Source organism: Notolepis coatsorum, assembly GCF_963971535.1.
Source record: "Notolepis coatsorum genome assembly, chromosome: 3".
Lineage (NCBI taxonomy): Eukaryota > Metazoa > Chordata > Actinopteri > Aulopiformes > Paralepididae > Notolepis > Notolepis coatsorum.
Genome location: NC_140167.1, coordinates 36,172,374 through 36,198,375, shown reverse-complemented (window position 1 = coordinate 36,198,375; position 26,002 = coordinate 36,172,374). Strand labels below are relative to the sequence as shown.

At 42.6% G+C, this 26,002-nt stretch overlaps 3 protein-coding genes across 5 annotated transcripts in view; 2 read left to right on the top strand and 1 right to left on the bottom strand.

Annotated features, from left to right (window-relative positions):
- The window catches only part of flvcr2a (FLVCR choline and putative heme transporter 2a), a 45,325-nt gene extending 27,289 nt beyond the window's left edge, over window positions 1–18,036 (top strand). For 2 of the 3 annotated variants that reach the window (XM_084309486.1, XM_084309485.1), the window contains 7 exons: window positions 1,723–1,790; window positions 2,611–2,714; window positions 6,008–6,118; window positions 10,438–10,543; window positions 12,816–12,927; window positions 13,520–13,584; window positions 16,374–18,036. In XM_084309486.1, the coding sequence (XP_084165612.1) occupies window positions 1,723–1,790; window positions 2,611–2,714; window positions 6,008–6,118; window positions 10,438–10,543; window positions 12,816–12,927; window positions 13,520–13,584; window positions 16,374–16,463 (656 nt within the window). In that variant the 3' untranslated portion in view covers window positions 16,464–18,036. Of the gene's footprint in view, window positions 1–1,722; window positions 1,791–2,610; window positions 2,715–6,007; window positions 6,119–10,437; window positions 10,544–12,815; window positions 12,928–13,519; window positions 13,585–14,840; window positions 14,963–16,373 lie in introns of all 3 variants that reach the window. The other variant, XM_084309487.1, reaches the window with a different exon arrangement.
- A 188-nt stretch (window positions 18,037–18,224) lies between these two features.
- Window positions 18,225–21,191, bottom strand: erg28 (ergosterol biosynthesis 28 homolog). The gene is made up of 5 exons (XM_084309488.1): window positions 21,050–21,191; window positions 20,608–20,763; window positions 20,298–20,388; window positions 20,084–20,202; window positions 18,225–19,621 (listed from the first exon to the last, which is right to left on the bottom strand). The coding sequence occupies exons 2-5, from the start codon at window positions 20,738–20,740 to the stop codon at window positions 19,533–19,535; spliced, it is 432 nt and encodes a 143-aa protein (XP_084165614.1). The 5' UTR covers window positions 20,741–20,763; window positions 21,050–21,191; the 3' UTR covers window positions 18,225–19,532.
- A 280-nt stretch (window positions 21,192–21,471) lies between these two features.
- The window catches only part of ttll5 (tubulin tyrosine ligase-like family, member 5), a 129,413-nt gene continuing 124,882 nt past the window's right edge, over window positions 21,472–26,002 (top strand). The window contains exons 1-4 of the mRNA XM_084310603.1: window positions 21,472–21,585; window positions 22,020–22,174; window positions 24,827–24,933; window positions 25,081–25,163. Of these exons, the coding sequence (XP_084166729.1) occupies window positions 22,119–22,174; window positions 24,827–24,933; window positions 25,081–25,163 (246 nt within the window). The 5' untranslated portion in view covers window positions 21,472–21,585; window positions 22,020–22,118. The remainder of the gene's footprint in view (window positions 21,586–22,019; window positions 22,175–24,826; window positions 24,934–25,080; window positions 25,164–26,002) is intronic.

Below are 26,002 nucleotides of genomic sequence, written 5' to 3'. Positions count from 1 at the left end.
CATTACAGTATTACAGTATTACAGAATTAATTTCTCTCTTAGAAGAACTCCTTTCTCAACTGAAATAGAACCCCATGAAGAGAGGCCATGGTGGATCCTGGTCTTCCTCAGTCCAGAATTAGCAGCATGTCAGTCAAGGCGCATGTTGACAGCCCCCCCCCCCCCCCCCCCCCCCCAAACCGCTTTAATGTAATCAATGCAGAGAGGGTGTATAAATCATCAGTTTGCTAGGCAACCCAACCCAACCCCCTCCCCACCACCACCACCAATCTCATTCATTATATCCCCTCTCTCCAGAACAACCTCACTGACCCTCAATGTCACAGTGCTGAGTGCTACATTACATTAAGCACTAAGGCAGAGACAGAAGGACGATTCCTTCGTGGCTAACTATGGATACTAGCTGTGCGTATCGTGCGTGCGTGCGTGTGAACTCGCCAGCTGTGTTTAAGAGGGAAGAGTGACAAGGCCGAACACAAAGGTGTGAGGATTCGCCTGTCCCTGGACCTTTTTTCCCTGTCTACTCTCCTCAACAGCCCCCACCCTTGCGAGGACTTTTCCCTGTCTCCTACTCTTCACCAGCCCCCACCTTTGGACATTCTTGTTCCTCTACCTTCACGCACCTGTTGGGAGTTTGCGATCAGCTCGGGAGAGTACTTAGGTTGCAGACTCCCCTCCAGTCCTGGTTCGGGTCGTTCTGTGTTCTGTACGCTGGTTCTGTACGTTACCATCTACTGCCGTTTCCTGGAGTGGGACATCGTCTTCGCTCTCTATACTTCCACGGGAGGATCCCTTTGTTCTCACTCCAGACGTCGTGCCATCTTGTTGCTACCATCACCTGCCGCGTCTCCGGCGTGAGATGACGTGCCAGCCATCACCACCTGTCGCCGTGTGCCTGGAGTGGGACACCGCCTTTGCTCTCTAATTCTCTACGGGAGGACTCCAGTGTTCCCACTCCAGACGTCAACACGGCTCGCCATCGCTCCCTATTCCACGGGGGGATGGCGTGTTCTCCCTCGGACCCCGGCTCGCCATCGCTCCCTATTCCACGGGGGGATGGCGTGTTCTCCCTCGGACCCCGGCTCGCCATCGCTCCCTATTCCACGGGGGGATGGCGTGTTCTCCCTCGGACCCCGGCTCGCCATCGCTCCCTTTCCACGGGAGGATGGCGTGTTCTCGCCCCGGTCCCCTGGGACCCCCTTTGTTCTGCGCTGCCCGTATGCAGCATCCGAGGAGGAGGAGGAGGATTCCTTTCTGAGCAGCAGAGCCCTACTCGGTGTAGGGACGGAAGAGGATCCCCGTGCCCGGCCTCCGCCGTCGGGCCCCGGTCCCCGTGCCCGGCCTCCGCCGTCGGGCCCCGGTCCCCGTGCCCGGCCTCCGCTGTTGGATTCCTGTCCCCGTCCCCAGCCCCTCTCTCCGGGCCTCTGTCCCTGTCCCCCTCTCCAGTGCCCCTAGTCCCTTAGCCTGTTCGCCTGTTAAAGGCACAGTGCAGCAGTTTTCATATTTCATGGACTCTAGTGTTTTTTTGTGTTCTCCCTTAAAGGGACTGTGCCGCTTTTTGTTATATAATAAATATTGCCCTGTTTTGGGCTACTCTCATACCTGTCTTGTGTTGTGCTATTGGGGTCGGTTTCAAACCATAACAAAAGGTCCCATCTGGATTTTCTGTCTCTCCTACAGGTCTCAGAATATACTTGACAACTTGTCTCCCTTCCTCTGCAGGGCTGAATGTCGGCTGTTTCTACTCTGTTTCCACGCTGCTGAACAGGATGATCATTGAGCACTACCCCGTAAGTCCCACTTACTGCCTCCCTCGCCCCCTCCCTAACAAACAGCAGGGCTGCCTTTCTTTCTTTCTTTCTTTCTTTCTTTCTTTCTTTCTTTCTTTCTTTCTTTCTTTCTTTCTTTCTTTCTTTCTTTCTTTCTTTCTTTCTTTCTTTCTTTCTTTCTTTCTTTCTTTCTTTCTTTCTTTCTTTCTTTCTTTCTTGCTTTCTCTCTTTCTTTATAGGGCTGCCTCTTAGTTTATTTGTTCATTGATCATTGGTAGTCGATCTTTAGGTTTTTTTGTTTTCCTATGCTGAATAAAATATTTCATGAAAAATGATGAGAACATCTCTTGTAAGAATTCACTTTAGAGAATAACGTCTAAAAATCTTTCTGCATGGGTGCACAATTTTACAGATTTGTTGATTTAAATCGAACACCATTTAGATTTAAAGAATTGCTTTAGTCGAGGACAACCCTACGTCCTTAAAGGAAGACGAAGACCCAGAGGATGTTATCGGTCCACAAAGATTGGTCACCAAGTAGACCAGAAAGAGGACTACTAAAACTGGCAACGACATGGCCCTGACACCAATAACGGCTTAGTAGTGACCCATCTCACTCCATATAAGTTATTGAAGGGGTGTGGAAATGTCTTTGAGCGTCTCAATTTTAACCTGGAGTCACATCATAAATGTTTATGTCCCCCTCCACACACACACACACACACACACACACACACACACACACACACACACACACACACACACACACACACACACACACACACACACACACACACACACACACACACACACACACACACACACACACACACACACACAGGGTGAAGAGGTTAACGCTGGGAGAATCGGTCTGACTATTGTCATTGCTGGCATGGTGGGGTCCCTCATATGCGGAATTTGGTTGGACAAGACCAAAACCTACAAGTAAGACACTCATTAACACACACACAGAGGGAGTGAGACACTTAGTGAGATGCCATTTGAATGATTCTGAAGCTTAAAGTAAAACCTTTTTGCTTTGTTCATCCATATGCTATGCTTCAAGGAGGGAAACAGGTCTGACTAGGTTTCAATAATGCTTGGGGGTGAATACATATTGTATTTGTTTGGATCCTCACCTTGGCCTTATTTGTTACCTTTGTAATCATGTCTGTATAGACTGTTCAACTTCATTTACTCATGCAAAACACATTTACTCATGCAAAACACATTACTCATGCAAAAGAGTAAACCTGAACACAAATAAGAGCACTATTGTGTGCTGTTCAACGACTGAGGCAACCAAACACTGACTCAAACCAAACATTGGTCCAAAGGTTGAATGTTCTATCTGTCTTGATGACAAAGATTGTTTTGTGACATGATCCTTGTAATGTGAATTTAGTCACACCCTGTCATCAGATCACATTGTCTTTATATAGGCCACATAATAAAGGATGGTTGGTTGCCTTGTGACACCTTATGATACGCGGCATATTCCGTGCTGTTGTGGTGTCATTATGCTCATGTCAGCTGAGGTCACAAAAACATGGAACTCAATAAAACAGGGGTCAGCAACCTTTAGGCACGAGTGCCACCATTGGCACACGGTATCTAAACCAATGGCACGCTAGCAAGTGTGTAAGAGAGGAACCTTTTTGGAAATGTTGAAGTGTCCTCTCATCCCCATGCCGAGTTACCTCTTTCACAGCCATTGGCAGTTGCACAGCCTGTCATTTATGGTAGGTTGACTGATATATCATGGATATTTCAGGGTCAGAGTCAATCAGAAGGGTCAGTCTGTTGTTGTTTGCCGAACATTGATTGAGTGTTAAACGCCAATTTGAGACCAAACAAACATGAGAAAACTTTAAAGGATGATGCAGACCAGGCTGAATGTGTCCAGGTATGGCAAGCAAGCATCTCATAAAGATGGCAGCATTCTTGTATAGTGCTCTTATATAATTATGAGAGGAAAATGGTTATTAAAACTATTGCTATGCACGTTGCCTATAGAACACCACAACACTTTTCAGCTCATGGGAGAGCGTGGGGGATAAAATTAATGAATATTGATGAGAGCCTTGACTGGGATACTATAAAAAAAAAAAAAAAAGTATATTGGATAATGTCTCCAGCACCCCCACAGCCGTAGCTACAACAACTTACGTCAAGGCTCTCATCAACATTCATTAATTTTATCCCCCCATGCTCTCCCATGAGCTCCATGTAACGCGGAAGTGCAGTGGTTATATGGATGGTATAGAATTACAGAGCTGTTGGAGATTTACATTTTGATGTGGTGTCATAATTAAATTAATGTTAACCTTAATGTTGATATGGCATTAAGAACATTTTAAAATGGCACATCGTATCAAAAAGGTTGCTGACTCCTGCAATAGAACCAGCAAAAGGATGCGCTCCAACAAATATTTGTGCACCCTGAGCTCTACAATGGCTCCTATTGGTCAAAGTCTTAGCTTTGGGTTAAATGAAGGGCTCCCTGCATGGATGTCTTTTAAATCTCCTGATCACAGTGAGGCGTCAAAGGGAATTACATCTTTTGTTGGACTGTGGGCAGCGTTAGGATCCCAGTGGAACTCAGTTGTACGTCTGAAGCCCCTCTTCTCATATCTGAGCCGACAGGCTTTCTCTCATCTTGCTCCCGGGCTGGCCGAGGCTTGGCCCCACTGCACGAAAGCAAGGAAACTAGTCATTGTATAACCTGACTACTAGAGATAGCGCATGTGGTAAAGCCATTCTCCTATCTGAAAATGTAGACATCATTATCTATTACAGCAGGCCTATTTGTTTATTGGTGCAGTTTAAACACTCGTTAAAAGCTCCGTCTGTGGTTTGATGGCTCTTGGTTCACCTGCAACGCCAAGTCATGGCATTGAGAAATGTGACCACAAATTCTTCACATGCCACCAGGGTACGCAGCAGTCAGCCTGGATATCTGTTGTTGACACTCGCGGCCTCGTCGTCCTGTGTGGGAGAGTGTTAAAGGACTCTGTTGTATTAACAAAATCATTTGGGATCCGTATTTTACGCGTGGTTGTACAAGAGAGAGCTTCACCAGAGTAAGCCTGTTTGTGTTGAAACAGCCCTGGTTATATCCCCTGCCCAGGGGTGTTGTTATTCCTGTCCGAGGGGATGAGGTTATTGACGGTGAGGCTCTCCAGCCTCATCTAACCGCTTTACACGTTTAACAGCATAACATTACGTTGTACGTTGAAGCAGAATATTATTTTTTTTGACTTTGTACAGTCCCATTAACCCTTTCACTACCACACTACAACGTGTTAACCCTTTAACGACCACCCTACAGAAGGTTTACCCTTTCACTGCCACACTACAGAAGGTTAACCCTTTCAGGTGAAAGGTTAATATTCTGTAGTGTGGTAGTGAAAGGGTTATTGACTGTGGGAGGTTTTCCTTCGGGTTTTAGCTTTGCCATGGTATGTTGTTCATAAATGTAAACACAAAAATCCAGATCCGATTCAATTAGATTCGTAAGCCCATTAGGAATGTTAATAGCCTCTCAGTGTGTCCCGGTAGTACAAGCTGGCAAATATCAGGTAGCCTGGATTAGTGTTGTCAAAAATATCGATGTTTCTATACATATCGATTCTGAATATTTAAAATAGTTTCAATACTCATTTCCCGCATTATCGATATTTAATTATTCATAAAAAAGAAAAGAAAAATTATATATATATATATTTTGTATAAGGAAGTTGCATTGTTTATTTCAATACCTGTAATAGTACAGTAGTCCACACACACACACATGTGCATTCAGTTAAGTTGGAATATGACTGTAATACAAACAGTTCAGTTTGTCAGGTACATGCAACACAGATTACAGTGTTTACTTAATTTCTAAGATTATATCATTTAGTTATTTTTAAATGTCTGATCTAAAGATAAACAAATGGTTTTAAAAGTGTTATATTTATCTTCTCTTATAGTACCAGAGAGAAGCTGAGGAGAATCAACCAGCAACAAAAGCAAAATTTATTAAAATAAATATATATTTACATTTTTTTTCTTCTTTTTTTACATTTTAAGATTGAACCTTTTTCCCTGTGGTATCGAAAATGGTATCGATTATCGATACTTTTCAAGGTATCGTATCGAAGTTCGAAATTCCAGTATCGTGACAACACTAGCCTGGATAGATAGATAGACGTGTATTCTGTGTAATGACTAGTCCTCCTCTCTCCTCCCTTCAGACAGACGACTCTGGTGGTGTATTTCCTCTCCTTGGTCGGAATGGTCGTCTACTCCTTCACCCTTAGCCTGGGTCACTTGTGGGTGGTGTTTGTAACATCTGCCGCTCTGGGGTACGTCATAAGGAACGCTCACCACCGTGGTCTCGCACACCATAGCCAAATGCACGCATGTAGCTGGATCAACTTCCATTCTCTGAACTCTGTATGCCTGGATTAGTCCTCTGAGTTGGTGGTCAGACTCACCTGCCTGAAGAGAATTTGCTCATTTAGGTGTCAGTCAAACTATTCATATATTTCGGAGTAATCCGATCATCAGGGCCCAGGAGTTCAAAACATTGAATCCCTATTGATTGATTGATTGATTGATTGATTGATTGATTGATTGATTGATTGATTGATTGATTGATTGAACATTTTAATTGACAGATTGCAGAATGGGTACAGTACAGTACAGCTCAATACACACAATTGTTAAGGGGATGCAGACCAGAGAAAGACTTTCGTCTTGTTTACATCAGGGTCCCCCATTTTCGATTCATAATGAGTTGAAATGAATTAATCCAAATCTGATCCGATCAGATAGGGATTACACGTTTTGAACTCCTGGGCCCAGGTTATTAAACTGCAGTCAGAGGATTGAATCACAGGTCACAATTGATTGATTGAAAACTTTATTAACAGATTGCAGAATGGGTACAATACAGTACAGCTCAATACTAACAACTGCTAAGAGGATGATGACCAGAAAAATACTTTTGTCTTGTTTACATAAGGGTCCTCCATTTTCAATTCATCAAGAAACAATAACAGTGTGATGTAGTTGCACAATGCTCCAGCCCAGCACATGTCTCCATAACAATTAACATTTGCGTCTTGAGGTACAGTAAGGTTTACCTGGTTAAATAAAGGTTAAATTAAAGTAAAGTAAAAAAAAAAGTCAAATGTCTAAAGATGCAGGTTTAGTAAAACGGTTATGTTTGGCTTAATCCCTGAGGTCTCGTCATAATCTAGATTTGATTCCCTAGGGGTCTCCAATCCTTAGTTAGCCAATGGTTAGTTCATGTATGGAGGATATTAGCAAGAGTGAACGCCTGTAAAGATTAAGCTAATATCCCCTGAAAATGTGACCGTTGAGCTTAGATTCTGGTTTCTGTGCTTTTTCCCCAAGCAGAAAAAAACACTTCTTTACTCCTCAATCCACGTGCTTTCATTCCTTTGATTATTTGAGCTGTATTTATAGTAAGCCTGTTAAGCTATTAAGTGGTTTCCATAGCGATTCATTTGTCTTGTTTTCCATTTCCGAAGCCAAGAGATAAGTTGTTTCATTTGCAGTGTGCACACATATCCTCCTCTCCCATATATTAACTGTATTAATGTATTCAAGACCAGGCGGCTGGGTGGCGCAGCGGACATTGCGCTCGTCACCAACGCAAGAGACACCGGGTTCGACTCCGGCTGTCTGCGTTGCCTCCGGCTTGGGCCAGTCATCATACTCAATTGGCAGAGTTAGCGGGTGGAAGTCGATGGGTGGTAATCTGGACATTGTGGACAGCGACTCCTACAGGTTGGTTGGGGACGCCTGCACAGCAGAGACAGGAAATAGCGGGGGTAGTGTGAGCCTCCCACACGTTACACCTCGCCAATGAGAGTCCGCGCTGGCAGGTGAAAAGATGTGACAGGCACACGTGACACGTGATGCAAGGCTTCTATCCTCCCTACAGCCGGCCAGTGGGGGGCATATGCGAGCAACGTTCAAGACAGGGGAGGGGAGAATTGGCACAGCAGAATTGGGATGGGAGAAAAATAGAAAAAGAGGAGAAAAAGTGGCTAAAAAAAGAAAAGTATTCAAGACCGGATTCATTTTATTTGTGGGGCTCATGGCAATCCAAACTTTATTTTGTTTTAATTTTCTTTCATGTGACCTCGTATGGAAGTCAGAATATTTGTGTGACCCAAGCATTTAAAGCACATAAATAAATTGTCCAGATTATACATTTTTACCAAGTTCATAAACAATGTTTTATTCCTCAGAGGGAAAGAAAGCAAACGACTGTTTTGGCCTGATCAGTGACAGCTGTGTCAGAGGGTTAGTAGGGAGGCATGGGTTTGTTTCACAGACACTATTCCTACTGCCATTGTATTTGGCCTATATAAAAACGGTCTGCAGAACACTTACTTTGTTTGAAACGTTTGTTTTGTTAGTGCACCAAGTTATGTCAAGCAATTACTTTCCAACACCGGCCACCACTGAGCGTTCACTCCATTGTGAAAAGTTAGGTTTGATCCGTTTTCAGGCCTATTTCCCCAGTCAGCTGCAGGATATTTCCTAATTTCCCTACCTGCACATTTAATATTACGCTTATGAATCTCCAAGTGACCTAAAACTAAGAGGTAATGACGGTAACGATGGTCTTCAGCGTCTGTTTTGTTCTAAAGTTGTAGTTTATGAACAAACACCATCTAATCCCTGTTTATTATGCATAATAATATTAATAATAAACTTTATTTGTATAGCACCTTTCATACAAGAATTGCAAGTGCTTCACAGCAGTGGTGTAGACACAAAATAGACATAGGCATAAAATGAGCATAAGATTTATTTTACAACCTTCCAGAATTTTTTTATAGATTTTCTGTCATTAAAATCTATGAAAAATAATAAAAGATTAAATTAAAATAAAAAAGATTGTAATGGTTTTCTGTAATTAAAATCTATAAAAAAGATTGTAATAGATTTCTGTGTTAAAATGTCCAACCCCAAGAGGGGTTCCTGCACAGGTCCCGACAGCCTCTATACTTTAAGCAAGTGGCTTGTCCTTCCGCGTTCCCGTTTTGCGCTGCGATTTGCCACGCACGTTTCTGGTCATGTGACATGTGCGCCAATCGTGGGACGGCAAGTTTTTGGACGGTTAAGCTTAGGCGCTCTTTCGAAGTTGGTCAAGGTTAGAGTTTGTCTTAGAGCATGGCGATAGAACGCCTGCCCTGATTCCTAACTCTAACCTTAACCAACTGCGAAAGAGTCGCCTAAGCTTAACCAGTGATAAACTAGGCGTTAGGTAGTTTGCAGGCTGTTAGACCCGGAAATAGGTGCAGAACTTGCCGTCCCACGATTGGCGCACATGTCACATGACCAGAAACGTGCATGGCCAATCAGAGCGCAAAGCGGGAACACGGAAGGACAAGCCACTTGCTTAAAGTATAGACGCGTCCCACCCACCTCCAGGGTCTGAGGCCCCACTTGTATTGGGAATCGTGTAGAATAAAAGCAATGCATAAAGTTCAGACATTTTACCCCCAGTTGTTTAAAGTGTAATTGTCAGCTAGCTAATGTTACATTATAGCATCTGTCTAACGTTAGCTAACTTGCTTGTCAATCAACTTTCTTGACTTGCAAAATTATCTTTTAAATTGATTATTGAACATCACATAATTCGTGACACAACGGGATAAAAAAAATGTACCGTACCGTACATATTTTTCCCGAAATAGGGGTCCATGGTGGTTAGTGGAAGGGGAGGGACTACACCTCTATTACAACATTAGTATTATTTTTGCCAGCCACACAAACTCATTAAAATAGCATAATCTGTATAATAGCGGACCACATGAACAAAATGTCAACTTTGGTTGTGGCAAAATAAAGTGTCACCGTAACACTTTACCAGAAATGCGGTGCGCCTTACCCCTGTTGAATGCCACCACCCACTTCTATACCCCTCGCCTATACCCATTCAAATCCAACCCACCCATCAGAACAAAACAATTGTAGCAAAGACATGGCCCAGGGGTAACGTTTGCTTTATCTTTGCCTAGCAGGTCATGGTGGACGCCAGCTGCTAGCAACCGCAGGCCCTGCTTTGCAGAATCATGCCAATATTCTGTTATCTATTCGCCTCTAGTTTTGGCTTAGCTTAACAATGTTAGTGATGGTGGATGCTAGCTGCTATTGTTAGCACCAGCAGGACACAACATTTGGTGACACAAGCACGCACTTTCACAAACACGTATCAATTCATCATTGATTTTATAGCTTGGTTTTCTTTTGCATCTTTACATAGCAGCAAAGCACACAGCAAACATAAACATTATGTTTAATTATTTTCTCCTAATATGTTTGTTTTGTAGCAAGTAGATTTGTTTGTTGCTGCCATCTTTAGTGTTACAGATTCCGCCATTCAAAACTCCCTCAGTACTCTGTCTCATAATGTATACTGTCTCTGGCTATAGTGCATGCATCAATTACCGCTGACTTTAGTTTACATTTATCATAATTAACAACAAACACAAACCCCCACTGGCATCCATCCAGGTCTGGCTTAACTAGGCTTGCCTAGTCTTCAAATATCATTCATTTGATTTGAATAATGGATTTTTCAACAGACCCCAGGTTGTCCTTGGTCTTTTGTTGACACCTCAATCTCTGTCTGCAGGTTCTTCATGACAGGATACCTGCCACTGGGCTTTGAGTTTGCTGTGGAGCTCACCTATCCAGAGTCTGAGGGCACCTCTTCAGGGCTGCTCAACTGTTCAGCGCAGGTTAGTGTGGGTAATGCTCAACTGTTCAGTGCAGGTTAGTGTGGGTAATGCTCAACTGTTCAGTGCAGGTTAGTGTGGGTAATGCTCAACTGTTCAGCGCAGGTTAGTGTGGGTAATGCTCAACTGTTCAGCGCAGGTTAGTGTGGGTAATGCTCAACTGTTCAGCGCAGGTTAGTGTGGGTAATGCTCAACTGTTCAGCACAGGTTAGTGTGGGTACGGCTCAACTGTTCAGCGCAGGTTAGTGTGGGTACGGCTCAACTGTTCAGCGCAGATTAGTGTGGCTACAGCTCCAGCTGAAAAATTACATTCTCCTTGAAGTTGGATGATGTTCCACTTCAAACATCTCTGCCCAAACAAGAAGTAAACTAACCAGTGCTACCTATACTCATATTATTTTCCCTTAACATTGAATAAATAATATTATATTATTGTTCCTCCGATATTTTTTTGTGTCTTTTATAAATAAGTACCAGAAATGTGTTAAACAAGGTTAAATAATTTAATTTCACAGTTTATTCACTGTGTCCATGGAAACGACAATGAACGCAGCCATAAAAGTATGGTTTCCTTATGCAGGAAAGATAGTCTCTGTTTACTTTTCTGATACAGTAACTACATCACGTTTTCTTTCAAACTCATTTGGTCACGGATGTCCAGATTTGGACTAGATCTGGGCTCTCTGGGGCAGAACTGCAGGCTGTAATGTACAGGTGTAGAGACAGCTCTGCCAATAGTTTATGTTTTCTGTGACACTGTGTTAATGTAACTATGGAGAGTCTGGGTGAACATGTAAGAGAGAGAGGATGACTCACAACAGAACGACTAACACACTGTATCACATATCACAGAATGAATGAATGAATGAATGACCTTTATTTATATAGCACCCTTCACAGCACGAATGCACAGGGTGCTTTACACTACAGCTTAATATAAAAACACAATAAAAACAAAATCAGAAATAAATGACAACAACAACAAACAGCAGTTAACACTTTAAGTGCCGAAAACGTGTTTAGGCGTCTTTCCTAGCAATGCTAAAATTGCCGCGGACGCCCTAACTCGTCTTTAATATCAATATTTCAAAAATCTGTGATCGAAATCATATTTTTCCTTCGCAGCCCTGAGACACAGTGCTGGCCTCCTCTCAACCCTCTAGCGGTTCAAGAGCGCCATCTGGTGGCCGATCGGCAGAAGCGCCAAACAGGAAGTCATGTGGATGAAGTGGTGATCGTCCATATTACTTCCGGGCACTCTCTATAGGTCCCGGGACTCGATCTCGACACAATACATAGCGATCCGTTGCCAATAACTCGATAAACAACATGATTTGGACGTATATACTATTATACAACCTGGAAATAGATCGCGTATTTCTACATCCCATAATAGGAATATTTCAGTTCCACGCTCATCGTCCAACGGCGCGAGGAAGATACGGTAAGATCACCCACACTAGATGAATGATATAACGCTGCCCACGGAATTATAAACGATCCCCCGCCCATCCGGTCATCATCAGATGATACGTAGAAACTTCTAGAAGTACGTCCAATTGAAATTTTTGATCTCGCACAGATTCCTACCAAACTGTATTTCATCATCAATATAATGCATTTGGGGCTATAAATCACGTTCTGGAGAAAGCTGCAGAAAGAGATGAAAACATACTTATACTTTAGACCATATTTTACTATGAATATGTGAATGAAAAAGTTTAACGTTGCTACACAATGAACAATACATATAGGACCTTGAATGGGCCCTAATAATGGCAATCTAGCAATAGAATTTAAAAAGTTATAGCCCTGCAAAGAAGGGGAACTTCTCCATGTTAAATAGAGCTGGCAACGGATGGTATATCATGAATTTAGCCTTAGGCAATCAAAGTGTTAAAAACAGTGAAACCAGATAGAAAAAGTAGAATAAAAGAATTTGGATAAAATCATGAGTCACTAATTAAAACAAAACTATAGAACAGTGAGGACAAGAAAAAGTGCCTATGCATGACCAAAAGCCTGTCTGAACAAATGTGTTTTTAATTGTTTTTTAAAAGAGTTCTCAGAGGGGGCAATTCGCAGGTCCAGGGGGAGAGCGTTCCAGAGCCTTGGTGCTGTCACCTGGAAGGCTCGATCACCCCTTGTTTTAAGCCTGGACCTGGGGACCACCAGAATGTGTTAGAATGACTAACACACTGCATCACATATCACAGAATGACTAACACACTGCATCACATATCACAGAATGACTGTATCACATATCTCCTTCCAGATATTTGGAATCATTTTCACCATCAGCCAAGGGAAGATCATAGATAGATGGGGCACGCTAGCCGGGAACATCTTCCTCTGTATCTTCCTCCTCATAGGAACCATAATGACAGGTACAGTCACCGAACCTTCCCCTCATATAATATACACCTCTCATAACAAACCCATCACACTACACTGAACATTGGACTCATCCGCCCTTTTGTTTTTCACAATGTAAAATGCAATTGACCTATCTCAACCCCCACCCTGGGAAGCGACAGTTGTGATTGGAGGATCAAGAAAAGGGGACGGGGCTTGAGATAGGTCAATTGCATGTGATGTGCTGTGGCCCATTGGGGCACTGTTGCAGCCTATGCAGATTAGAGGTATAGCAGGACTCCTTGTCCAGTTGGGAGTCCCATGTGTTTACATAAGAGCTTGTGTTTTTCCACATCTTTCATAGAACGAGGACACCCTCTAGTGGCTAAATGAACAATGCCTATTCCTTTTTTCCTTCCTTTATTTTTTATTTTTATTATGTGTAGTAAATGTAACACACCATCAACGTCTTGTAATTCTCTCCCTTGCAAAAATGACACGCATGCTTCCTCCATCTCCACAATTTTAAACAGAGGCTAACACATGCCATACATTTCCAAATATTTAAGTGATCTTTATTACCTGTATTATATCTTTCCTCCCTCCCCATGGGCAACATCGCAGGATTCATCAAGTCTGACCTTCGGCGGCAAAAGGCCAACCAGATGGCTGAGACACAGGCGGGGAGTGTAAGTGTACCTGCATGTGTGTTATGTGCGTGCAGTCGGAGGTGGGATCTCCACATTCCATGGAGAAGGGATGTGTTGGTTTCCCACTCGTTCACATTCTCTGCTGGCTGCTGCTCTGCGCCACTCTCCAGGCATGCACGGGGGATAAACGCAGGGGGTCAAACCGCCGTGCTGGCAGTTACCTTCTTAGTCCACTACCCCCCCCCCCCCCCCCCCCCCCCAAAACACGCTTCCTGAAAGCAGGAGTCTGACGCCCCGGGTGACAGCTCTCACGACTTTCAATGCATGACTGCATGACTGGCAAGTGTTTGGTAAACAAACATTTCTGTTTCATTTACTATTTACAAAGGGTGTTTTGTGTCGCAGCTCATTATGGCCGCAGTTGACAGCTGGCAAACAGGTGTTGTGAGGAACTACATATATGGATAATGTAGAATAACTTTATTTTTACTTTATTTTAATTAAAACGCAATTTATTTTCCAATTCAGTTGATTTGGCGACAGCAACGAAAGCGCCACTGTGCTCAAAACCTTAAAATGTATCCGTTTTAGTCGTACTTCAAATTCCCAGTGACATAGAATGATCAGCTGTTCAAGATCAGCTTTGAATCATTAGCGGTCACGCTTCACCAATTCATTCACAATGCCTGCACTCTGGAAACACTCTTTTTGGCAATATTCTTCGCTACCTCTTCTCCTACTTTATCTGCTCACAGTCACTATATTCTATATACCAATGGTTAAAATGGAACTGCAATAGCAACTCCCAGTGACATCGCAGAATCTAAACTCAAAAGCATGCTCAATGGACTTATCTTAAACCCAGCCCCACAAAGACAGTTATGATTGGAGGATAGAGGAAAAAGAGGGGCGGGGCTTGAGATAGGTCAATTCGACACTTCTCATTCTCCTTTCTCTCATACTAAAACACCGGTAGCTATGTTTAAAGTGGGAAGAATATTATTGAGATAGCCTGCGACAGGAACCATTCACTTGTCAAATAAATAACACCATGGAGCTACTCAAGGGGAATGTTTAAAGTGATATAAGACAACATTTACTTATATTCCATATTGTTCTCACCCACGGTGTGTAAGGGGAGACTCTGAAGGGAGCTTGCCGGGTTAGTGGGCAGTCAGTGTTATTGGGAGGTGGAGGTGATGAGGGTGTGGTGGTGGTACGGGTGGAGGAGATGATGGATGAAGAAACGGCCTTAGGGCCTCTCCGAGGCGTGACCCCCGCAGCTGTTGTTCCAGCCCACAGGGTCCCTGTGTTCGGTGCAGGACTACGGGGCCACGGCGCCCAGCAGCGGCTGGCAGCGGCTATCTTGACCCTAAACCCACAGCGACACTAAAACCAAACACACACGCCTGCCAAGGTAGGGAAAACTCTGAAGAGGCAACCGTGACACCATGAAGGACAGTGATATTACAATATTTAAAGGAACACGCCAACATTTTGGGAAATTAACTTATCGTCTTCTCCGGAGAGATATAAGAAGATAGATACCAGTTTCCTCTCTGTGCGTTCAGTAGAAAGCTATCTGGCTGCACGTTAGCCTAGCTTAGCACAATGAATGGAAGCGGACATGACCGGTTAGCCTAGACATTGTCCAACTAACACCTCTCCTGAAGGCTAACCGGTCATGGCCGCTTCCATTCATTGTGCTAAGCTAGGCTAACATGCAGCCAGATAACGCACAGAGAGGAAACTGGTATATATCTTCTTGTCTCTCTCTGGAAAAGACGATAAGCTAATCTCCCAAAATGTTGGCACTTTTAACAAATGTTGAACAAACCTTTTAATTTCTTTGTTTCACGTGAAAATGCCATTCGATGAGTGTTACAACAATGTGTTACAAACCACAATATCTTTTGACAATGACGAGTGATGGTTTCGCTTCTTCGTGACACTGTTTGCATTTAGAAAATATTGCTATGGATTATGTATTCAATACATTAAAGAAAATTATTAAAATACCAGACACATTCCTTACCCATTCTTAAAGAGAACAGCTACACCTGCTGCTGCCACTGAGTGAACAAGAAATAACGAGGATTTAAATGTCACAAGAGATTAGCTTAAAGCTCATTACATGGCTCGGTAGAAGTTTCATAAAACTCTAAGTCAGGTGATTAGGCAACTGAAGTACGTGTCCGGGGTGTTAATGAAAATATATAATCCATCGTTTGTAAGTATTCATTCAGCCTCAAATACTACCGGAGGTCAAGATAAACAAGATCTTGTGAAACGGGTCATGCTGTGTCTTTCTAGCTAATAGAAAGTGTATTTGTTCACACCATTTTATTGTGTTTGGTACAGCCATTAACACATTTAACACACGTTCTTTTTGAGTGTGCCACAAAGTGTATGGATTTAAATTAAATGGGATGATTTGCATATTGTACAGGTGATTATTGCTTGCATGTGAGATGTACAGAATGTACCAGTGCATGTTCAGGGTGATGTTTAATAAATGCTAATTTACTCGATTCTGGCTCCTCCCCGGCAGTGTGTTAAAGTGTTCTTGAGGAAGACACACGTAACCCCCTAATCGCTCCCGATGAGCAGGTTGGCACCTCGCATGGTCGCCTCCACCATCGGTGTGTGAGTGAGTGCGTGGCATCAGTTGTAAAGCTGGATAAAAGAGCTATATAAATTCAGTCCATTTGAATACTGAGACGTGTTTGAGTGTCTGTGCTTCTTTTGAGAGTAAACACAGTTTATCAGGAACAATGTGATTTGTGAATGTATATAATACTTTTTTTTATTTTATCCTAATTTTACAGAAAACGCCAGGTGACCCGGAGGGTGGAATCACGCCACCGTTCTGTCCGTCGATCTCCGTCCGTCGGATCTTGAAAGAGGTCAAGTTGTGAGGCGGAGATCCAACTGGTCTGAGGAGACGGACGTCACTCCGTGTTAATTCATCAAATACTGACAGACACAACTAAATTAAAAGTTAATTGAGCCACGTAACTTATCACACACACATACACAAGCTGCTTCTCCTTTTCTAAGGTGAAGAGTTAGCACATACAAGCTGAATTGAACTGAACTGTTTATATATTGAAACTACAGCATATTGTCCTTGGGTGGAGCCTTCAAGCCTCTATTAAGAGTAGAGAGAGACTCCTGAAGATCATTCAGCTGGAGACTATTGATCACCTGGTGATTGAGTGTGTTGACAGTATAATGCAACTGCCACTTTAGTGACACACCTATCATTATGACTTTCCCTTATTTCATCAATCTCTTTTAAAGGGGAACTACGCCCAATTTCAGAATTCATACGTGTTATTCCTCTGGTCTAACACAGTACAACAATGAGTGAAAATTAGCAACTCTCTCCCAAATCCAAAAGCTAGAGTGCAAAAGCTCAAACATGTCACATCACAAGTTTGATTCTTACTTCTCTGTTTTCTGGCTTTGGGAGGGAGTAGCTTGTGTTCGCAAATATTAATTGAACTTGCTTAGGCCATGGAAATAACATTCACAATTTAAAATGTTCCCATTTAATGTTTCCTAAACTTAAACCGTCCCCCCCCATACCCTCCACTTAATATTGACAAAGAAGTAGTCATCTGTGCATTCTGATGGACAATATTCAAACTGTGATAGTCGTTTCCTCATATCTGACCAATATTGTGCGTAACTGAACTGATCTTTGCATTGCTGAAGGTATTCGTATAATAAGTGTTCTATTTTTAGAATGTGCATGTCAATGGCAGACTACAAAGATTCTGTGATTTCCGTTTTCCTGTTAATGGCAGTTTTGTGTGTTGAGCAAAGTCACCCAGTGGCTTAAAATATGTTTTCAGATCGTCCACCAACTGCCATTCAGGATTACAAGGAGGCACGGCCTCAGAGTACTGCTTGATAATGGTGATGAATACGGTCGATGCTGTGCATCTGAGAATATCTTGGAAGGCCAATCTGGTCCTTGTTAAAAGTGATCTCTATTTGGAACAGAATTCGGTTACAGTGGGACACTTGCACCCCGTGCTGATGCTACATCATTTTGGATTGACACGTAAGAGCCTTTGGAACGCTATGAACGATAAGAGAATGTTACCACTAAGTATGCCAATCGGTGTAGGGAGTTGATGGAAAGACTGGACGCGTTAATCCATTTGCGCTCGTCATTTTGCACAAGGAGGCAGTATTGTTTTTCTATGTAGGACAGTCTTAACCTGTATATTTTTTACTGAGACACCTGTAGTTCATGCTGTGCTCAAGGCATTAGTACAGTAGTTGGATACAAGAGAATGTCTATAGTGCAATGAGTCATCTGCATCTTTTGTGTGGTGGCTAGTTGTCCAATGATTCCCTTTTGTTTTTAAATGATTATGTAATCATGACAAATATGTTGTTTATCACTTCAGTGGTACGGTATATTTTGTAAGACATGTTATATGCATCATAAATGAATAAATGGTGGTATAATTTTAACTGCTTGTCATTCTCTGTAGTATAGTTTTATATATATAACCATAAATCTTGTTGCCAAACTTGTGCTACTCTGGTGAAATAAAAGAAACAATTTAGAGAAAAAAATTACTTTCTTTCTTCAAATGTTTCATGCACAGCAACATCACATGACGTCCCCAGCCTGAAAGAATGAACCAATTACAGGATACGAAGGTTTAGCAAAAATTACATTTATTTTGTCTGGACACAAAGAGTGGATCTGGGTCTTATTCAGTATTTAACAGTTTTCATTCACCTACTAGCCATTTGAGAAACCCCAAAGCCCCTCATGCTGTCTTGCAGTTGACCCATCTCAACCCCCGCCCTCTTTTCTTGATCCATCAATCACAACTTTTGCTTTCCTCTGAAAAACTAAAACAAAAGTTGTGATTGGAGGATCAAGGAAATAGGGAGGGGCTTGATATAGGTACATTTCTCTTGATTCCCATGCCAGAGGTTGTGATCTCGTTGATCTACCATGCCTGTAGAATGTGAACTCCAATCAGGTGGGGAGAGGGAGTTCCACACCAATTCCAATTTCTCTGGGATTGGATCTATGTTCACATGTTGTAGAGTTAAATCAAATTGACATCCATTGTATTGAATATTTGGAAAAAGACATTAAACCAGTGCTTATCAAACAATGCTAATAAAACGTACAACATCTCATATGACCATTTCACTGCAAAATAAACGTTTCCTTTCAATTGTGCCTACAGTAAAACAGCAGCAATTGTTAACAAACAACAACAAAAGAAAAACTTTAAAGATACACTAAGATTTTCAATTATTTGAAATGAGCGTGTGCTTCAATATGACAGAAGCGCATTGGCAAAGGAGGATGGAAAAATTTGAAAAGGCTATTTAAATTGGCAGCTGAAAACGATTTCAAGTGTTGCAAAAATAAAATTATGTAATAATTCACGGTCACAACACTTCAATGTCAAAGATCCAAGACCTGAAGCAAAGAGTACTGAACCCAAACTGGACGGGCTGTTTTTTTGTGTGCTGGTTCCGACCGCGGGTGTCCAGGGGTTCTGGTAGACCCAAATACCTCTACCGTGTAGAATCAAACCACACACACATACACACAATTATCTACATGGAATAAGCATGTCATTTAGTGGTTGAATCTACACGATCCTCATTCAACGGTCTGGCAATGAGGAATTTGTAGACTCAACCACTAAATCATGTGCTTTTACCCCCCCCCCCCCCCCACACACACATAATTTGATGTGGTTGAGTCTACATGGTCCTCGTTTCAAATAAGCGAAAATCTCAAGTTATTGCATCTTTAAATGTACAATAAGGTACATCTTGTCCAGGTATATTAAAGAAAGTGCCATTCGGAGTCTTGACCTGACACCTGGATCTACTGTTCTTGAAGGGAAGCGGGCGGCACACTAGGAACAAACCCACAAGTGTCCAGTGCTGGTTGCACTGGGAAAAAAACAGGAATTATCAACCGCTTGGATTCAATTCCGCTTCTTCTGTCGCGCTCCCACCTCTTCCTGAGGTTCTGCGACACACTGGTAACCAATCAGCATTCCCATGATGGAAAAACCTGGAGAAATATAAGAGACACATTCATTATAGGGGTTCCTGTATTTTTTTGGTGATCGAATTCCATGACCCATGGTGCAAGGTACATCACCAATATTTGTCAGCGTCTATGTCAAATGTTACATTACATATATTTTTTTTTTATTGAATGACGGATTTGACTAGATGATTGATTAGATTATGTCTCAGCGGTCTTGTTTTGGCTCGTCATACTTATGTAATCGGGAAATGTGTTATTTGGGTTATTCTTTTCAAAAGGTGACTAAATCTAACAGCAGTCAAGCTTGACATTAAACAGTTGAGTGAATTAAGACTTTTCCAGGTTTTCCATGACGGTTGGAAATGTGTTATTAGGATATAGGAACACAAAGAAGGAAACGGAGTGCTCTGCTTCCCAAACACGATATCTCTCACACAAGCATTCCAACTATTCATCAACTCAAATCTTACGTTAACTACTTACTTGCCACAAGGAGAGGTGCCATAACACCTATAGTCAACGGTGCAGTTTTGTAGATGAAGGCTTCTGACACGAAGTGTCCCAAGGCTAGCACAAATGTCCATAAGGTGATGTGGTACAGCCTGCAAGAACCAGAACAAAGGGAGTAATGGAAGAGTGTTTGTAATTTTGCATATAACAAGGTAACAAGAAGTGGTGCTCTATGCTCCATTCTCACGTTCTGTTCTGGAAGTCAATGGCACAGGCACAGCGTATAACGGATGACAGTAATGTCCAGATACCAAACGTTCGTGCTTGGAGACCATTTACTGAGGAGAGAGAATTAAATAGAAAAATTTAAATTAGGACAGGCATGATGACACCCACAACTACTGCTTAGGTAGGCTACCACTTAAACAGATTATTATTCACGAAGATAAATGATTGAGCAGGTGACAATTTACATTCAACTAAGTATTTATCAAGTGTTCCCCTTTTTGTCACTGTGAGTTCATATCATAGGTTTTAGGAGGAGAAGTCAAACTCACCAAACTCGGGTGTTCCGGTGTAGAGTTTCTCTGATAGGAACCTGTGGTCCCTGAAACTCTGGATAGTGTTCCCCATGGCAATAACAGACACCATCACTAGCCAACTCCGCAGGACATTCAGAAATCGACTCATTTCATTCGGTCACTTAGATGCACCTGTCGAAAGGAGGAGCAGAAGTGTGAACGTTAACGTTAGCTACAATCTTAACCATTGTTCAAGGCAAATGACGGTGCAGGAGCTTGCTGGATCGACCTATTTCCAGACACATCACGTCGTGTCTCAGGTGTAGACTGCCTGAGTTACCATTCAACAAGACAATTAGCTTTTACGCAAAGCTAGTTGGCTAATGTGACGTCTCTCAGTGCACCTGTTTTCGTGGAAGGACGACTGGTTTTGACACGATGGAGGACACTGTGCCAGCATGGTGTTGCATACACTTACCTGAGTATGCGTCGCAAACTAGATCATATTCCTGTAAAATGGGAATAGTGAAGATAAAAATAGCCTTACAACAATATAGGCAAAGGCAATAGTAGGCAAAACGTTGTGTTATGTTGTGTTGTGTTGTGAAGACCATCCGATCTCACTGTTGGACATTGGTTGTAACCAATAAGCAAGCTCGTAGGATGGCTTCATCGTATCGCCCCATTAATATGATTGGGCCGTTCGAGACGGCAGGTTCCGCCTTATTTCGTGTTCAGCCAATGAAAACATTCTCATCTGATCACGTGTAGGCTGAACAGCATGGGTGCATGGCGCTGGTGGGTGCGTTCGATTTAGCTCACTCAATTCAAGTCAACACAAATGTCCGAGCGTGTGCGCACTGCGCATGCGCTCCCCAGTTGCTACTCAGTTGTTGTAGTTACCAGGCAGGAAGGTTAATCATGACGGTATGGTCAAGCAGCTAGGTTAGCCTCGGTGCTGCTAACATGCGCCGGGCTTAACAAACAGAGTAACGTTTATGTTGGCGTGCTTAGGTATGTGTTATAGCAAAGAGGGGAACATATTTGCTAAATTCAGCCATCACCTGGCTAGCTTGTAAGTTGTAGGCAGCTAACGATAACGTCTAAATAGCTCAATTAGCTAACTGGCGCTAGCGACGTTGACCCCACTGTAGCTACCTGGCTTGGCTGATTGTGGCAGTTTTACATTAATGCCAACCAGGCGTTAATGTTACGTAGGATAATGTTACGTTGCGAGTCGTAGAAATGAGTTTCTGACATAACAAGTTAGCTAACGTTAGCAACATATATTTTCAGCTAAGTCAACGTTACACCCTATTTGTAAGCACTAGTCAATTAGTTATTGCTTACAGCAACGTTATTGTAACTTTATGCCCAATGAATGACTAGACTAACATTGGCGTTAGCGAACTTGTGACTGGTGTTTATTTTGATTGATATTTTCCCAGCTGACTTTGGAGGTTGTTTGGGATGATGGCATTATAAGCGCAGGCACCTGATCCCAGGAAGATTTCACCAGGCAACACTCCCCCTTCACTGTGGTGGAAATGCCTGCTGTGATCCAGGATAAGGAGGATTCAGAGCTCTCAGAGGACGAGCAGGAGTAAGTGGCACTTTAATGCTGATTAAAGTTTGGAATAGGGCATATTTCTCGTCTCCTCGTTGAATATAGCCATAGGCATAGTCCAGACTCCAGTCAGGTGCAAGAAGGAGGGATGAGAAGGCTTGAATGATTGATTGAAAACTTTATTAACAGATTGCAGAATGGGTACAGTACAGCTCAATACAAACAATTGTTAAGGGGATGCAGACCAGAGAAAGACTTTCGTCTTGTTTACATCAGGGTCCCCCATTTTCAATTCATCATAACATATGTGACATACACAACATACAGATAGACAGTACTGCTACATCTATACATATATGACATACCAGATTTGCAAATACAGTACTGTTTGTGGTACAAAAATAGTCTAGAAAAGAGAGTATACATTTGACGTAGAAACTGTACATTGGAGGAGGTTGGTTGGTGGGGGGGGGGGGGGGTTGGGGAGGAACGATACGCTAGATTCTTGTACCGGATCTCCTCTCTGGTAAACAAGAATACCCTGAAGACTCTGGCAGGAGCACTCATTCAAGGGTACTATGACTATGCTTGCACCTCATGGTACCAAAGCACCTCAAAGGCGCTTAAAACAAAATTACAAACATCACAAAACAAACTGGTCAGACTACTACTTGACCTGAACCCCAGAACCCACCTCACCCCTGCCCACTTTGCCAACCTAGGATGGCTTAGAGTAGACGACAGAGTACAGCAACTTGCAATGGGCCTGGTCTACAAGATACACTATACGACCGGGGTGCCCATGTACATGTCAAAATACTTCCCAAAGGTCAGTGAATACCACAACCACTACACCAGAGGAAGCTCAACAAATCATGTTAAACCCAGATTCGGCTCAAACAAGGGACTAAACACGTTTCGCAATTATGCCACAACAATGTGGAACGCCCTACCCAAAGCTGTAAAGGAATGTGAATCCCTGCCCACATTCAAAACCGCTCTTAAAGAGCACCTACGGGAGGCTGCAATTCGAAACTGGCCACCGTAAATGCCCAAAACCCCCACCACCTCCTAATAGACAGTCTCCTCACCACCGCATGTATATATTCCCTCCCCGCCGTATGTATATTTCCCTCCCACCCCCTCCTAATGTACAGTCCCCTCCCCATCATATGTATATACTCTGTCAGGATCTAGGGGTAACAGTACTGTATATTTGAATACCGTTATGTCACAAATGTATCAGTACTAAATACCTATATGTCCCTATGCCATAAATGTCATGTATGTTGTGTATGTCATAAATGTCTATATGAATTGAAAATGGGGGACCCTGATGGAAACAAGACAAACGTCTTTCTCAGGTCTGCATCCCCTTAACAATTGTATGTATTGAGCCGTACTGTATTGTACCCATTCTGCAATCTGTTAAATAAAGTTTTCATTCATTCATTCATTCTCATTTAATTCTTGAGCACCTTAAAATACCTGATGAAAAACTACTTTCAGATGCTGCAGGGTCGCCTGAATATCTACCCAACACTGCTCACAGTCCATACTGCAGCTTGTAAAGTTGTCTGTCTGCATTTAGAATGTCTGTTTTGGCATCAGTCAGGTTCTTAGCTGACTGATCCTGCTGGCATGCCGTGTTAGGTTTGTCTGTCTCCAAATAGAAAGTTCCTTACTGTGGCAATATTTCTTTACTGTGGCACCAAATAGTCACCATGGTTCAGCAAAATAATCTAGATTTTTCTCCTTGTAAATGAGAGTGCATGTGACGTGACGCACATAACTCAGCAAAGTAAGGTATTGGAGAGGGGAAAAAAATGATCGTTTTGGTATTGAATCCCAGGTATCGGTATCAGAAATACCCAGCCCTAAGTGTCTGCGACATAAAAGTATGAAGAAGTGCACCTTTTCTGTAAAAAATGCACAACATCTGTTGAGCAAAGGTTATCAAAAGTGTCATGCACCCTGATCCTTGCTTAAATTAGCCTTAACACAACATCGCCCATAGACTTGATTTCAGCAAACCCTGAGCCCTTTTGGTCTGCTTTGTGATAAAGTGCTGTTGAAATACTTTGTTCAATGGTGTGTAACCTAGATATTGGAGTTGCCACCTTGCCTGGATACTTGAGCCAGGAGCAACTATTGTTTGCAATGCCTCCCCCTGCCTCTCCCAACCTTATCAAGAATGGTCACGTCTGATAGAGTTCTTCTCCATCACCATGCTATCTCATCTCTTCCTTAGTCCTGGATATACAGGCTGTTTTTGGTACTATCAGATCTTCTCACTGCAGTGTTAACCTGGGTGTTTGTTAGTACAGTAGCTGGGTTTGTTATTGTCCAGCGCCTCTGAAACTGTGTGTGGTTCTGCCTCTATCTGCTCGGCTGGAGTAAACACCATGTCAGGATGCATTCCACCACTGTTAGGTAAGCTCCCTGTATAGGCTAGCTAGCATCATCCTCCAGGACTGTAAACAAAGATTACACACAGTGAAATGTGACTCAAGAGTGTGTTTTTGACAGCGTTGATAAATTACTCATCTACACAAACGGGCTTAATTTCTCCAAGCTATCCGGGTTTTATGAATTTAAACAAATTTGAATTTGAAGAAACGTCTAGAATCTCTACCTCTCAATAATGTTTTATACGTTGGTTCATCTTATTCTGTGTCCCCCCCCCAGGGAGCATTGTTGCATCGGGTGGAGTGGCCTCAGTAGGAAGATCCCAGTTCTGCTGTTCTGCCCTGAAGTCATTGTCTGTAAGGATGGAAACATCCGCCTTGTTGGAGGTACAGTAACTACTATGGGGAAAAGCTTGTTATAATAACTTAATTACATTTTGTAGCCTACCACTCGTTAAATACTACAAATACATTTTTACAGGTGAAACATGTCATTATATAAAATAATAGTTGTGTTTTCCATGTGCTGTGTAGAGCGATACAACCTGGCCTTTAAGATTGTACGCACGGAGAGCCGGCTGATACGAGGTCTGTTGACCAACCATGGATTCCATGAGGTAAATGCAGTTTTAAAGCAATACGCATTTAATGTAAGAAATCGTTTTGTATTCTCCTGGCAAAGTTGTCCCCCAAAATGTCTCGTTCTAGTTCGACAGCATATCATCGTGAAGTTTATGTTGCTCTCTGTCGTGTAGGTTTGGGGATGGTAGACTGTTATTTAAGTCTGACACTGCCTATGTCAAAGCTTGGGAATGCACTTGTTAAATTTTATTTTATTTTTTTTATTGGCTCTCGATAGCATTAATCCCGTTTCACAAGAGAGCACACTCCCCATTATCACTCCTTCCAAGCAGTTACCATTAATTCCCCCTTTATTTCTCCTCGATGCTTCTCGACTCCCGCTAACCCATCATCAAAGGCAGACTAGTGTCTGCCACTGCATCGCCAGAGCCAACGTTTAATAACCCTCTATTACAAACATCTGGCTTTCTCCTAGTAGTTAGCGGAGGGTCCGCGCCAGATCTGCCCCCCTCACCAATCGTTGGAATAAAAAACAAAACCAAAACAGATAAAGTAATATGGTGTCAATGAAAATAGCTGGTGAGTTGGCTTTGCCTTTAAGATGATTTGAGGAGAGCAGGCCATATTTCACCAGATTAGCGGCAGAGTATCTGATCTGCTTCTCAGATCCGCTCTAACCGAGCTGTCACATGAGATGGACGTCAGAATATAATACCGGTGCTGGTGACTGGAAACTGTGCAGAGTTCATATAGTATTAACATCAGTGGCCCTACTTTGCTGTTACATAATTTTCTTTTGGGTTTCTGAACAATCCTTTGCCATTTATTATTGGTCCAGTGTGTGCAGTGAATCAAACTGATTTGACCCAAGCAT